Consider the following 14,254-nt stretch of genomic DNA (forward strand, 5'->3'; position numbering starts at 1 on the left):
GAGGAAGAGCTTCACCAGCCGACGCGGCAGATCGTTATGAAAATCGGAATCATCTCCCAACAGAAGTGTCGATCTCGCTTGACGAATATACGTCAACGTATGTTCTCACATTAATTCACCGACTCGGGAGATGGATCGCTTTACAAAAGTGGGATCGGACAATCGCCTGAAAGGCGGTGGAAAGTGGTGATAACGGTGGCGGGTACTTTGACTGAACGTATCATTCCATTATTATTAGAGTAAGTCCGGGATAGATGGGTATAGTTTTTTTTTTAATTGGAAATAACACATCTGTATTATTGTAATAAATGATCAACAACATACTAACGCACTCAGTAGAGGAGAATGTTTAAGGTATAGAAGAATTTTTGTGAAAAAAATTCATGGGACGCCAATAATGATGAAATATTAAAAATATTTTGTGAGAGATAGATGGTCATATATGAAGGGATAGATGGGCATGCCTATGATAATGTAGAAATTGATCTTTATTTATTTATTTTTTAGTATTTTTTGTTCTTTTCTATTAATTATTAACTTTCTTATTAATCCTTTTATTAATTATTAATAAAATGAAATATTTCCACAAGTTTCTTATAGAAATATTGTTTATTAAAGAGCGAAAGGAGAAAGAAATCTATTCGGCATTTTTAAACGAAGCAAAAAGCTGTTTAAAATGTACTGAAGTTTTTAATGTTAGGTATCCAGGGAAAAATGATAGTCGAATAGATATCGGATGGACGTCTTTTATACGTCTAAAGCGTTTAGGAAACATCGATCCGATGTCCATTACTTGCTATTTCTCGCTGAGTAGGCTGCCCATCCAACTCTGATAAAAATGAACCATCTATCCCATTTGGAGGGTTCGCGTAAAGATGCATATATCGCGTGAAACGTAGTCTCGGTGACGAATTTTGTAAGTTAAATACGCAAACACGATGTTTTTTAGTTGTTTAAGCCCAGGTCTAATGTTGTAACTCAAAATAAACCGTATTCGCAATAAACCGTATTTTTCCGATGTGTGAAACATTTTGGAAGTTAATAGAAACATAAAACATTTATTCACTCGCAATAACAATGTTTTTGTGCATCAGGAAGAGATTAACTGAAGCCTAGCCTAACATTAACAAGATATATTAACAAAATTATAGCAATTGACCATCTGTCCCCTATGCCAATCTATCCCGGATTTATCCTGGATTTACCCCCGGATTGAAGAATTTTGACTCAAACTTTGAGCAACACTTTTACAAATCTCGCAAATCTACACGAGGAAAATATTAGCAGTAAGAATTGCGATACCAAGTTGTTGGTATATTCGCAAAAAAATTAGTTGCGCACGTTTGACTTTCTGCTGTACAATAGTGCGCTTATTTGGATATTTTCCGCAGGTTTTGTCGTCTGTTACATTCTACGCTAATTCATATCGCCCAGCTTTAAGGAAAAAACCTTTCGGAAGAAATATAATTTAGACGCATCTTTGCTACATATTGTCAGTGAAGAACTATAAGCCTCATCTTTCATCGATAAAAACGGAACAGAACACACTGTGTCCGATCAGCGTCCACCATGAGGCCGCTTCTCAGGCAACCGTCTGATTCCGCGTTTGTAAAGTGCTCTCAGCTTTCGAAGCGATGGGGAATCATGATCGGCGATCCAAATCCGAACATTTCCGCGATCTCGAAATACATCAATCCCTACAATTATTATCTCAAGTTATTATCGCAAGTTATTGATTGACATTCACGCAAGGTATTAACGTTCGTTTACGTTCTGCAGACTAGGCTTCTTCTACAAACGAAAAAGACCGAAGACGACAAATGGTTGATGGACAACGGTGAGCGATCCTCAAGAGTTTCCTCAAGAGTTCAGATCCCCAGGATACCGCGAAGCAAAGTCCTCCATTATCAGTTCATCGTAGTCTGATGCGACGCATCTCTCCTGTCCACGCCATGATCGTCGCACAAACGAACAGTAACGTAACGATCGATACTCTCGCTCTCGATTCCTCCGGCCGTCCCTGGGCCTTCTTTCTCGCGGCTTTCCTCGCGCCTCTTCGCTCGTCTTCGCCGGCATTCATTCGCTAATCGAATATCACGGGGTTCGGCGACGCGTTCCGTCCGCACTTCCCCACGATCGTCAACGCGTAACTCCCGCAGTTCATTTACTCCAGCGAGTCCATTTTCCCCCTCGATGACAAAAATACATCTGTCAAACTCTCCGGTATTCTCCACTTGTACTCGGCGTCACGGTCGGCGATTACCTCTGAAAAGGATCCTCGGCGACAGCCTCGTCGAGGCGGTCACAGATCAATGCTCACGCGCGCGACGATCGGTCGGGAAAGGAGGAAGATAAAAAAGCGGCAAAAAATGGCAGGGCGCGCAGGGCGGGGAAAGAGGGAAGATACAAAAGGAGAACTCCACGCTGCGCGAATATGGCGAGCGGAGAAACGCATATCCGAGGAAATTGGCGTCCCCTCGCGCGAGATCACGCTCAATTTCGTCCTAACAAAACACGCGGCTCTCTCCATCCTGTAATCCACACCCACGTACGCGTCGCTGCGGCTTTTTCGTTCGCGAGCGAGCGCGTGCGCGCTTTTGTATTTTCCAGCCTGGAGTCTGGAATTGTGTGCTCCTCCTCTCTCTCTCTCTCTCTCTCTCTCTCTCTCTCTCTCTCTCTCTCTCTCTCTCTCTCTCTCTCTCTCCCCCCTTCTCCTCCCCCCTCCTCTTCTCTCTCTATCTCTCTCTTTCCTCGTCTCTCCCTTTCTCCCTTTCTCTCTGTTTCTCTGTTTCTTTCTCTCTCTCTCTCTCTCTCTCTCTCTCTCTCTCTCTCTCTCTCTCTCTCTCTCTCTCTCTCTCTTGCCCTTTCTGTCACGCGATGTGTACGCTCGCGACGATTGAAAAATAATATCGCCGGGTTTATTTAGTCCGACGCGTCCCGCGCAATAGCGAGGGGCGGATTGTCGCGACCGTACGGGAGATTAAAAATAATGTTTCGAGCGTGACCGCCGAGCCCTCGGGGGATTAGGGGGCGACTAGCTCTCGCCGGCGATTGGTTACTATCCAGCTGGAGATTTTTATTTGAGAGCTCGCCCGTGTACATATTACAGGCGGTTCTACCTCTCTCTCTCTCTCTCTCTCTCTCTCTCTCTCTCTCTCTCTCTCTCTCTCTCTCTCTCTCTCGCTCCCCCCTGTGCCGTTGCCTCCCTCTCTGTTTCCGCCGGTGAAAAAAGCGGGCACGACGAAAAAAATCGCGCTGCGCACGCTCTTGTGTTGTCGAGCTGCCGTTTGGCGCGGCACGTCACGGCTTCGCCAATTATAAATCGTCGGCGCGGCCGGATTTGTAAAGAGCGCGTGAGCAAGCGAGCGAGCAAGCGCGGATGGATAAAAAAGCGCTGATTGAAATCGAATACGCGCACGGCACACCGCGCGCGCGGTAGGTAATTAAATAGACGGGTAATAAACCGAAGAGCCGCGCGAGCGGGAGGTACGCGTGTCCCACGAGCGCGCGCGCACGCAACGTTTTAATTAATCGAGTTAAATTTCAAAATGCGGCCGTCTCGATTCAATTTTTGCGCACGCCCATGTAATTCTCCACGCTCGGCTTGATTCGCTCTTTCGCGGCGTACCGTATCTTCGCGCGCTTCCTGTTGTTTCGCCGCGACCGCGGCCATTGTCGCGACGTCTTCGTCAAAGACGGAGACTTCATCCCCCTCGAACTCCGCGGGGGAAGTGCGTCCACAGTGCCGTTGGAAATTTTGCGCTTGTCGAAATATCGCCGGTTCATCGTCAGCAGCCTCTCAGCGCAACCGAGCCGAGCACCGAGACGACGCGACTCGTACACTCGGTTGCAAAATGAAACAAGGGGCGCGCTCAAATTTCACGATTTTGCGAGCCGTTACTGATGGGTGTGCGCTGTAATCACAACACGAGCGGACACGAAGTGACACATCAAATTGCGCCTTCTTGTGATGGAGATTTGAAGACAGGATATCAACCTTTGGACACTAGGACCTTTCTATGACTTGTTACTAGGACGAGTGAATTTTCGCCCGCAACTTCTTTTATCATCTCTTTTGAATGTATACTGTATACACATTTTTGATATGTAAATATATTTAGGAACATTATAAATCCTAGCAGGACACCACTGTGTGTAATGCGCTGCTATTTAGCGGCAACAGTTGAAGAATATCAGCGGGTGAAATTTCACCCATCCTGGTGTTTAAGGGTTAAGGACGACTGTGTTTTTCTTCCACTGCCCGCAGACATGCTATCCTCGTCTAACTTTCGCCGATAAGAATGAAGCTGGACGAAGATTGAATGCCTGTGGCGCGGGTCATCGTCTTCAGCTGCGCGGTCTCCGCAGCAAAGCTCCTCTTGCAGAGCGCTTGCAGTCGACGTATATAATAAATATATGAAACGCGTATAACGTGATAAATATCTCCGTCTATCTATCTATATAAGTCTGCGAAGTAGCAGTGCACGCCGCGAGTACTGGCGCTTGATTATCCTCTCATCTGATGGACAAGAGTACGATAAAAATAGCCGCGTCTTCCTGAATCCTCCGTTGCCGCGCCGGACGTTGTCTCCGTATGCTGTCACTCCGGCTTCTGTCGCAGGCGATAACTGCGCAAGACCATCGGTAGCAGCTCTCAATCGTGATAGTTTAATGAGCACCTCGCGTCACCGCGGAGCAAAAACGGAAACTTGCGGAACTCGAGCGTTCTCGATAGAAACGCCACGTGCGAGGAATTCGCCGACGCACAGAGGAGCGCTCCTCAAGTATAAATCTACTTTCGAAATTCCCTCGACTGGATCAACGCACGGATCTTTTTTGCTTTAGCGCTCGTGACAACATTATATCGGACACACTGCCGCACTGTCCGACAATAATAACATTCACAAAGTCATGAAATTGGGAAAGGAGAAAATGACGAGCTCGCCTACGAGCTAAAGCGTTTTGCAAGCAAGTGACGTCACGTCGCGGCGCGGCGCTGCGCGGCATTAATTTCCATTAGCGGGGATATCCAATTTGCGGGAGTAAGAGCGCGGCCAATCGGCGAGCGCGACCGCAATAAACGTAATTATATTTAACGGGGGACATAAAGACCCCGATAGATTAGGCCTCTCTCCTTTCCTTCGTCCCCCCTCGGCTTGTTCGTTCATTCGTTCGTTCGCTCGTTCGTTCGAGCGATTCGCCCGGCCCGTATCGGCATCGACGTAACGCGATCCCATCTTGATCGCCGTGCCCGTGTATCGCGTAATTAGAATATCAATTAATAATCCAGATTAATTAAACCCGCGATTATCAATGTCCGGCGCGAGTTTTCGCGTGTGCGCGCGCGCGCGCGCGCGCGCGTTAGTCGAAGACGGAGGAGTCGAGGAAGGAGTCGGCTTATGCTTACGCGCGGATGTACACAAGCGACTTACGCCACTTTTTCGTCCTTGATGAGTCCAACGACATTCGTCGCGCGCGTTTATTACATCGTTGTCGTCGTTGCATTAATTATCCCGGCTGGTCGCGCTCACTCTCGCGCGCTACCCCGACGAGCAATTGATTCCGAAGTAATTTCCTCTCCAGACGTCTCGCGGCCTTATCGCGGATATATCGTCCGTCGTAATTTGCATAGATAAACTAGTATATGTGTATCAGCGTCTAGCGGCGAGCGCGGGACGTGTAAAACGTCGAGCGCATTATTGCCGCGTCGATGAGAACGTTCTAGATGATTCACAATTAGTCGCGCGTAATGCGCTCGCGGTGCGTTACGGTTTCGAAGCTCCAAGTGTAATGGTAAAAGGAAAATTGCCTGTCGCGCTCGGGAGACGCGATGTCGACACGATTCTCTTCGCGGATGAATTTGTTAGAACCGGAGGACTATGATTTTATTCCTCAGTGACACGTCTCGTGATGAGAGACTTCTTTGTTACCTTGTAGAATTTCCCGGCGGAATTATTTGCCCACTATAGGGTCCGTTATATTTTTGTCGATAATGTTTAGAATGGCGGAAAAGTTGAATACACGTGAAAAAGCATATGTTTCAGCAGCCCTGAAGAGATTAAACTTTCCTCTGATAATCACTAAAGGAGGGAAAGGAGTTAGGAAAACGGAGGAAGGTTATTACGACGAGAGACGGTCGCCGATCACCGGAAGCACCAATTGGAGTGACTTATTAAATTCCGATAAAAGCAATCGATGGTTGACTCAACCTACCGAGTTGGCAACGCGACAAATGAATGACAGTTTATCGTCGATAGAAGCAAGAAAAGTCTCTCGTTTCTTTCCTGTGATACATTTAAAGTTGTCATTAGTCAAGTACTACGTATTACATCAATTTCCTCGTTATCGTCGGATAGCGAATTATACAGCTAGAAGTCCCCGTCGGCCATTCTTAACCCTTTCACTGCTGAATTAACTTCCCTTGAGAAAATTATTAAAATATTTGGTAGTCCTACGTTCTTTGAGTCACTGATTACGAATCTAAAGTCAGATTTGCAAAATTCAAAATGGCGGACTCAATATAGCGACCATGATGTACAAAATTAATGAAAATTCCAATTATTATTGACGGTGTATGGGTTTTTCGGGTTGCTGATTACGAATCTGAAGTCAGATTTACCGAATTTATGTGGGAAAATGTTCAATACTGTATATTTATGCTTGCTAGAGATTAAATATTCATTTTTGAGTAAAATAATATTGATAGTATGGATAAGAGAGATGGAGATACAGAATGAAAAAACTAGGAAAATAGGGCTAAAAAGTGCAAAAAAATAAAATTTCGACCGTTTTTGTAGAAATATTTGTTTATATGAAAAATCTAACCTGCAGAAAAATACTGAAAAAATATATGTTTTTGTATAACATCAGAAAAATTGGGGAAAATTTCAGACCTCTACATTCGATACTCTCCGAGGAATCGATTTTTCCCTAAAAAAAGCATTTTCTTTCAACTTTGATTTGTTGTAAATAATCACAAATGAATAATTGGGTATAAAAACCTATTGGAGTATGTTGAACAACTATTCAGTTATCTGGAAAACTCAAGTCCCCGATTAGTTCTTCAAAATTATGTGATTTACAATGCAAAGTTGAAGAAAAGGTGGGAAGTATACTTCCCACTAACAGCGAAAAGGTTAACCATCGGTTGATTTAATTGGAATTTGGTGAGAGTCATCCTCGCCCAAACAGCCCCGTGAAATTTCAAATTTCTCGCTGATTACCTTCTTCCGAAATTCCGACACCTTCGGTCGAGGTTCTCGCATGACGTTATGATCCATCATCGAGGCGCGTCATTGTTGTTTGCGTAATTTTGCCGAAGCCTCACGGTGCACAAGTCAGTCGGGGCAATCAGCCGCGCCTCCCCGAGTACCCACTTATGAGTGTGAAAATCACGTATCCGTTCGGAGGTTAATATCGACGCGCCTCGATCGGAGATTAAAGTCGGCCGTGACGCGAATCTCTCTCTCTCGCGCGCGCGCGCGCGCGAGGCAAGGAGGTGTCGGAGGAGTCCGCATCTTCGGCGATGCGGCGGCGGCCGGAGGAGCGTCCTGTCGATCCCGCGAGATAACGAATACGTTTGCGTATGCACGGCCAGGTATACGCACCGCGTCCGCGTTTACCTGCGCGATTTCTGCGTTAACTCGGCTCGCCGGGCCCGGCCGCGGCCGGCGAGCCTGGCTATCCGGCCAAGGCGGGATAGAGGCTCGGCTACCTTCCAGGCAACGTAATTGAAGTTGCTCCCGGAACGCGCCTAAGTGACAGGCGAACACCTTATACGCGGGGCGCGGACCCATGACAGTCGTACGTTGCACGACGTCCGTGGCGTCGGACATGGCCGTTGCGTACGCGTCGCTTTAGGGAGACGAAATGTAAGAGTGAGTTTACAGGCTAAAAAGAGGCAGCAGAGCGTAATCTCGAGAGCACGATAATAAGAACACGCGCCGAGCGCAAGCAATCGACGGGCGAAGTAAACAAGAAACGTGGAAGTCGCTCTCTCAAAGTGAATCATCTTGTCTCTCTCTCTCTCTTTCTCTCTCTCTCTCTCGTGAAATGTCGCGACTCATTGCAGCGCGATCGAAGGGATAGGTGGCGGAGCTTTCGCTTAATGTATACTTTTTGCCTGTCCGATGTAAAATCTCTTCTTACGCTCGACGGACGGAGGCTGCGAGAATCTCTTAACCCTTTCGATGCGGCAGGTACTTGCCAACGGCAGAGAGCGATAATCGCGAGGCTGCGTTTATGCGTTCGCTTAAAGCGAATCGATAAAAATGTTCCCGACGCAATCAGTAAAGAGAGTACATTTCTCTCCGCCACTCCGTCTCACGCATCTCGCTGATCTTGACCGACGCGTTGCGAGTCCAAGCGTGTTATCTTCACACTAATTATTCATTACTGTTATTGCCGTTATTATTTTCTCGCTATCGTTACTGTTATTTTCGCGCGTCTCTTGTTGCGGTAAGCCATGTCATTCAACGCGTTTAAACGTATTGAGTTATATATAAGCCAGCACGTTTAAGTCTGTTAAACGGTGCGATTTGAGAAAGAAACATACAGAGAGTGAATTTCAGATAAGGTAACACACACTTCAGTTTGGAGAGTGAGGTGAGATTTCACTGCGAAATCGACAGCACACGAATTCGCTACACCAAATGCAACTTTCTGTGCTTGTGGCGATGTGAGATGAACGGTTTCCTCATGCGCTTCGGGTGGGAAGTCATTCTGCGTGTTCGCAATCGCTGCATCGATGACGCAGGAGCAGTCGTTATCATTAACTGAATGTCTTAGTGAGATTTTACTGCGCGATTTTACACTGCGATACTATATTTATAACTAAACCACCAGTCGCTAACATTCCAGGGAAGATACACCGATTGTGAACTGAAATTGGAATGAAGACAGGTTTGTGAAAGCCCATGCGCAGGCTTTTCTCGGTGCAATCGAGGAACAAGTAAAGTTCATTTGTTATCTTCACTTCTATAAACGTGTCCGCCTGTACTTTAGAGAGCACGAAGAAACGCCTGGGCATCACGACTCGGTTCCAAATCGAGCCGCCGCTCAGTGAGGCCAGATGATTCTTGGTTACAAATTCTCTAGAGATCTGAATTTCCAACCGATCATCGACACCAATGGGTGAGGTTGATCCTGAATAAATTCCGAAGAGATCTGTCTTGCCAAAATTAAAAAAACATTTTTTTCTTGAATTACTAGCCCCAAAAGAGGACAAATTATCGTTAAACGCGAGAAACTTATGAAATACTCATTATTCGACACTTATTTCTAACTAATAGCGTATTTAACGGATTGCAACTATAAAACCAATCAACAGACACCTCGAGATTTATCGATCTTGAACCAGAAACCCATTAACCTAAAACTCATATGCCCAAGATACAAAAACATCAAATATAGACCCGTTAAGCACAAAACCGAGGGATTTTGAGTCTTAAGCCCATCAACTTAGGAGTCTATCAATCCGAGAACTTTTTAGCTGATCTGATGAGCTTTGAAATTCTGAGTTTTCTAAAAGGTGATTATAAGTTCTGGGGTCTCGCATTTAGTATCCATAGGCTCGAGCCCATTGAGGTCGAACCCAAGACACTGTACTTTAAACGATAAACTTTTAAGACAAACCCTAAACCCATGAACCGATGATTTTTTCAAATTTCGACTAGACAGATCTCTTTGGAATTTATTCAGGATCAACCTCATCCATTGGTGTCGATGATCGGTTGGAAATTCAGGTGCAGAGAAATTTGAACCAAAAAATGTCATCTGGCCTTACTGTGCGCCGTGTCGTTCGTGTCGTTTTAAGGAGACAAGATGCAAGAGCAAGAGTAAAAAAGAGATGGTAGAGTGTAGATCTTTACATAGTGCGCGATGATAAGAGACAGCAGTTAATTAGAAGAATTGTGATCAGAAGTGAGATATCGCTGTCTCCGGAGCGCCGGAAAATATCGTCGCGAGCGCGACGGAGCGTCGGTGACGGTGCACTCGAAGAAGAAGACTTCCACAGGCGCGTCCAACTCCGCGCTCCAATTCCGAGCGTCTCCAGCGACGTGCTAGGGAGATCCGGCTCCGGGGCTCTCCTCTCTTTCCCGGGTGCACAGGGCGCGAGAAATCCAGCTGACGCCGGGCGTCGGGCCATTTTCCTCGTTGACCTCCGCTCACCCCCATCCCATTCCCCCGCCGGCGAAATCCCAATCGCGCGTTACCGTCGCGCATTAAACTCCGCGGGGTAATATATCAGGGAATAAATCGTCGAACGTGTTGGAAGCTTTTATAGGATTTTTACAACGCGCGCGTCCGTGAAATACTGGCGTCGATGGAGGGCGAGAGATAGAAAGAAAGAGAGAGAGAGAGAGAAAGAGAGAGTGAGAGAGAGAGAGAGAGAGAGAGAGAGAGAGAGAGAGAGAGAGAGAGAGAGAGAGAATGGTTACTATCGCAGAGCGGCGAGGAGCGGTTAAACTGAGTGTAAATCCAGGTGCCATTGGTGTGGGGCGGAGGAGGAGAGAGAGGGGGCGAGCGAGCTGGGGAAGCGGCGAGAAGGGAGGCGAGAGAGGCTCGCTCGACGGGGATGAAGCGTCTGGCTCATCCTGGGGGATGCAGGGGCCGCGCGGTAGGGGATGCTTGGGATCCCACGTGCGTACAGACCCGCCAATCGGGCTTCAGGACCGCCCGCGATCACCATGGCAACTCCGGGGGTTGATGGGTGACGATTACGGGACGGGGGTAACTCGATTAAGCGCGCGACGCCGCTCCCGGAGGCGACGTGGCCGGGGACGTCGGCACGTAACGGGGTGGCTTTTCGGGCTGAAAGGGGTAGGGCAGGCTAGGCTCGAAACTATGGTCCGCCGAAAGGGGTTGCGCGCTCTCTATTTGCCCTCTTAATCACCCGTTAAGTGCCGCGACCCCGATGTGCCGCACAGCGACGTGGCTGGTCTCGCTTGCCTGCCAATTGACAGTGGCGAGTGCTGAATAAGAACGCTGAATAATAACCGGTCCCGAGGGATGAGAGGCGCGATGTGCTTAATCCTTGGTGCAAGACGACGACAGCTATACGGCCCGAGGTTGTTCATTGGAGGTAGCTCGCACGATTGTCGGGAATTCATCATTTCCCCGTGAAACGGAGCGATCTCTCGGAGGCCTCGTTTGGAAGAAAGCAGGAACGCAATGCGTCATGGGGATGATTCGGTGCTGGGAGTAAGCGCGCTTGTCCTTGACGGATCGTCCTTGACGGCTATCACATATTACGCGACGCAGAGCGTAAAATTGTTCGCCTCGGAGGACTCGCTCGTTCCGGCCCGGGGCTAATCCGGGTTTTGTCGAAACCGCGTGGCAGCCGGGACATAAGTCGGAGATATATCCAAAACATCCCCGCGGAGCCAGGCCGTTCCGCCGCGCGTGTGTACCCCGCTGCGTCACAATACTGATTTTCCACGTAGATAGCTCGAAAATGGAGCGCATTCAACCCTTTTCTCACGGCCGGAGCGTACGCCATCCAACAGTCAATTCGGGGACAATGCGCGATCGAATTTACGTTCCCCTCCCGGCCGACGTTGATCCCCCTTTTTACCACCGCCGGGCTGTTCCTCCCGAGTGAACGACACGTACCATTGTAACCGGATACTCCCGTTTAGGGGTGGCCCCTTCGTACATCGGGGGTTGACCGGGCAGGCTTATAACTAGTTGCCACTTAATTTGGCAAGCCTGACGAGAGCAACCCCGAGACGAGGGCTGCGATTCGCCCCGTCGGCGAGGGATTGGCCCGTCGAGATCGATTTCGACGGACGTATACGTGGGTATTCGCTGGGGACGAGCATACTCGAATTATCTCCCGCGGAACGTCACGTATCCTTCTGCCACCGTCGGCTGCGCCGGAGAGTTATCTTCCGTTGACGTGTTCCCTCCGCTACGATCGGAAATCCTTAACCGTGCTTTCTGTTTCCGAACAATGCGGACGTTCACGATTCGTTTAGTACTATCGGTTGCTCAGTACTAGTTTCCGATAACGATTAGCGAATTTATGGCAAGCAACAACTGACGCTCTGATTATTTTGTCAGCTAATTTTCTACGTTTGAAATTAGACGGGTGGAATTAACGTCACACGGTATGTTACGACGATAATTTTGCTCCCTATACACCGCAAACCCGAGTATGTTGTTTTGACACGTATAAGCTGAAGCTTTCTTCACGCGTTTTTTGTCGTCTGAAATCACGTCATTTGATGCATTTCGATGTCACTTAACGCGTTTAAACGCGTTAAACGATGTGATTTAAGACGACGAGAAACGCGTGAAGAGAGCTTCAGCTTGTATACGTGTCAAAATAACACACTCGGGTTTGCAGTGTATTTACGCACAAACGGGTCTCTCTTTCGCAATTATGTGAAAATAAACTAATGAATTTAATGCATGAAAATAAATTGGTGAATTTATAGCAACTAACAATTGACTGACACTCTGATTATCTTGTCAGCTAATTTTCTACGTTAACGTTTGAAATTGGACGAGTAGAATTAACGTCACACGGTGTGTTACGACGATAATTCTGCTTCTTATATTTACACATAAACGAGTCTCCCTTTCGCAACTACGTGAAAATAAATGCAATGTGTTCAGTAAAGGAAGAACATTAAATCAACATCTTGAAATTTTGCTTTCGCATTTCTTGAGCTTTTGTATTTCTTGAGAACGTTCTCACTTAATATTTTTTAATTATATTACCTTATAACACCGAAGATATTCAAGATATCAGATAATATGATCTTCTCTCTTTTCAAATATTGTAAAAATATTTTTAAAATGTCAGAAGTCATTCTGATATCGATACAACGTTAAAAACCACATACTAGGAAACGCTATTCGCCATCAAATATCATTGAAATAATATTCTGTCAACAATTTTTCGCTCACTGGATGGCTTGTGGGAAGAGTTTCCCCGAATAAGTCGTAACAACGCATCTGTTAATTATTAACTCGAGAATTTCTCGAGTCGACTAAGAGTTGTCGCAGCAAGTCACAATTAACCCGCCGGAAAAACTGATAGCGGCGAAATAATTAATGTTTCAGGTGAAAGTATGGTTCCAAAATCGTCGGACGAAACACAAGCGCATGCTGCAGGAGGAAGACGCGAAGACCCAACAACAATCCGGCGGGGGTGGCGGCGGTGGCGGTGGTGGCAATGGCGGTAGCGGCGGCAATGGCAACGGCAACGGCAATATCAGCAGCAACAACAAGAACGCCCACCACGTCAGCAAGTGGCAGCAGAAAACCGAATTCAACAGCGAGGAGGCGGAGGAAGAGGAGCACATCGATCCGGAAGCCGAAGAGTGCTCGAGCGGCTCTGAGGCGTAGCTAGACGTTCTTTGCCTGGATTAGGCAAAGGATCCAGGATCGAGCAGAATATCCTACTGACTGTAGGCTGAAGCGAAGGGTCGCTCGGCGGATCGATTCGAATCTTGTCCGGTCGCCGAGAAGGAGAGAAAGAGACAGATAAAGGGAGAGAGAGAGAGAGAGAGAGAGAGAGAGAGAGAGAGAGAGAGAGAGAGAGAGAGAGAGAGAGAATCTCCTTCGCATGTTCCGCCGATAGACCCTGTCCACGAGTCGAAACGAGGCTGTCGAGCTAGAAGATCGAGCTAAGATCCGGCACAGGACGTGAACAGAAGCGAATAAGTTCTCGAAGAAGTGTCAGATTGAGGCTGTCGCGCGGTCCCGGTCGAATCGCGTTTGAGCGCGCGGTTCCACGACGGAATACGCGACACCAGATGTCGTGAAGCCGAGGAAGTGGTAAACCTCATCGGGAAAATGGAAGCGGTGATCAGCTCCTATAATGCACATGGGAAATCATTACAGATTGTCCGGGAATCATCTGTCTGACTTGATCCGCTCGTGTTTGGAGCCGCGTAGCTCGTCGCGTTCGATTGGTTTCGAGCTGAGGAGGATGCGACTTAGAGGCCAGCCGGGACGCGCAGGAATCGGGACGAATTTCTGCGGCTGACACGTCGATGGCGAGTCCAGCCGCCATGGCGGTTGGCAACGTGCAGAAAAGTGCTGTGCGGTTTGAAGGTAGGATAAAGAGGGATGCAACGTCAAACGACGATGACGACGACGACATCAACGACGATAACGATGACGATGAAGATGAAAGAGGGCGGTAGTGAGGATTTCGAGGACGAGGCTGAGGAGATATAACAGGCAGGGCACGAGGATGAGAGAAAGGACGAAGAGTAGGAGAACCGTGGAGCGATGAGAG

The 14,254-nt window shown here is 47.6% G+C and overlaps 1 protein-coding gene across 1 annotated transcript in view; it reads left to right on the plus strand.

Annotated features, from left to right (window-relative positions):
* The window catches only part of LOC105185047 (homeotic protein empty spiracles), a 56,392-nt gene extending 42,882 nt beyond the window's left edge, over nt 1-13,510 (plus strand). The window contains exon 3 of the mRNA XM_011144266.3: nt 13,072-13,510. Coding sequence (XP_011142568.2) covers nt 13,072-13,356 — 285 coding nt within the window. The 3' untranslated portion in view covers nt 13,357-13,510. The remainder of the gene's footprint in view (nt 1-13,071) is intronic.
* Nucleotides 13,511-14,254: the final 744 nt, after the last annotated feature.

The sequence above is a fragment of the Harpegnathos saltator genome, unplaced genomic scaffold (genome assembly GCF_003227715.2).
Source record: "Harpegnathos saltator strain DR-91 unplaced genomic scaffold, Hsal_v8.6 scaffold265, whole genome shotgun sequence".
In the NCBI taxonomy this organism is placed as follows: domain Eukaryota; kingdom Metazoa; phylum Arthropoda; class Insecta; order Hymenoptera; family Formicidae; genus Harpegnathos; species Harpegnathos saltator.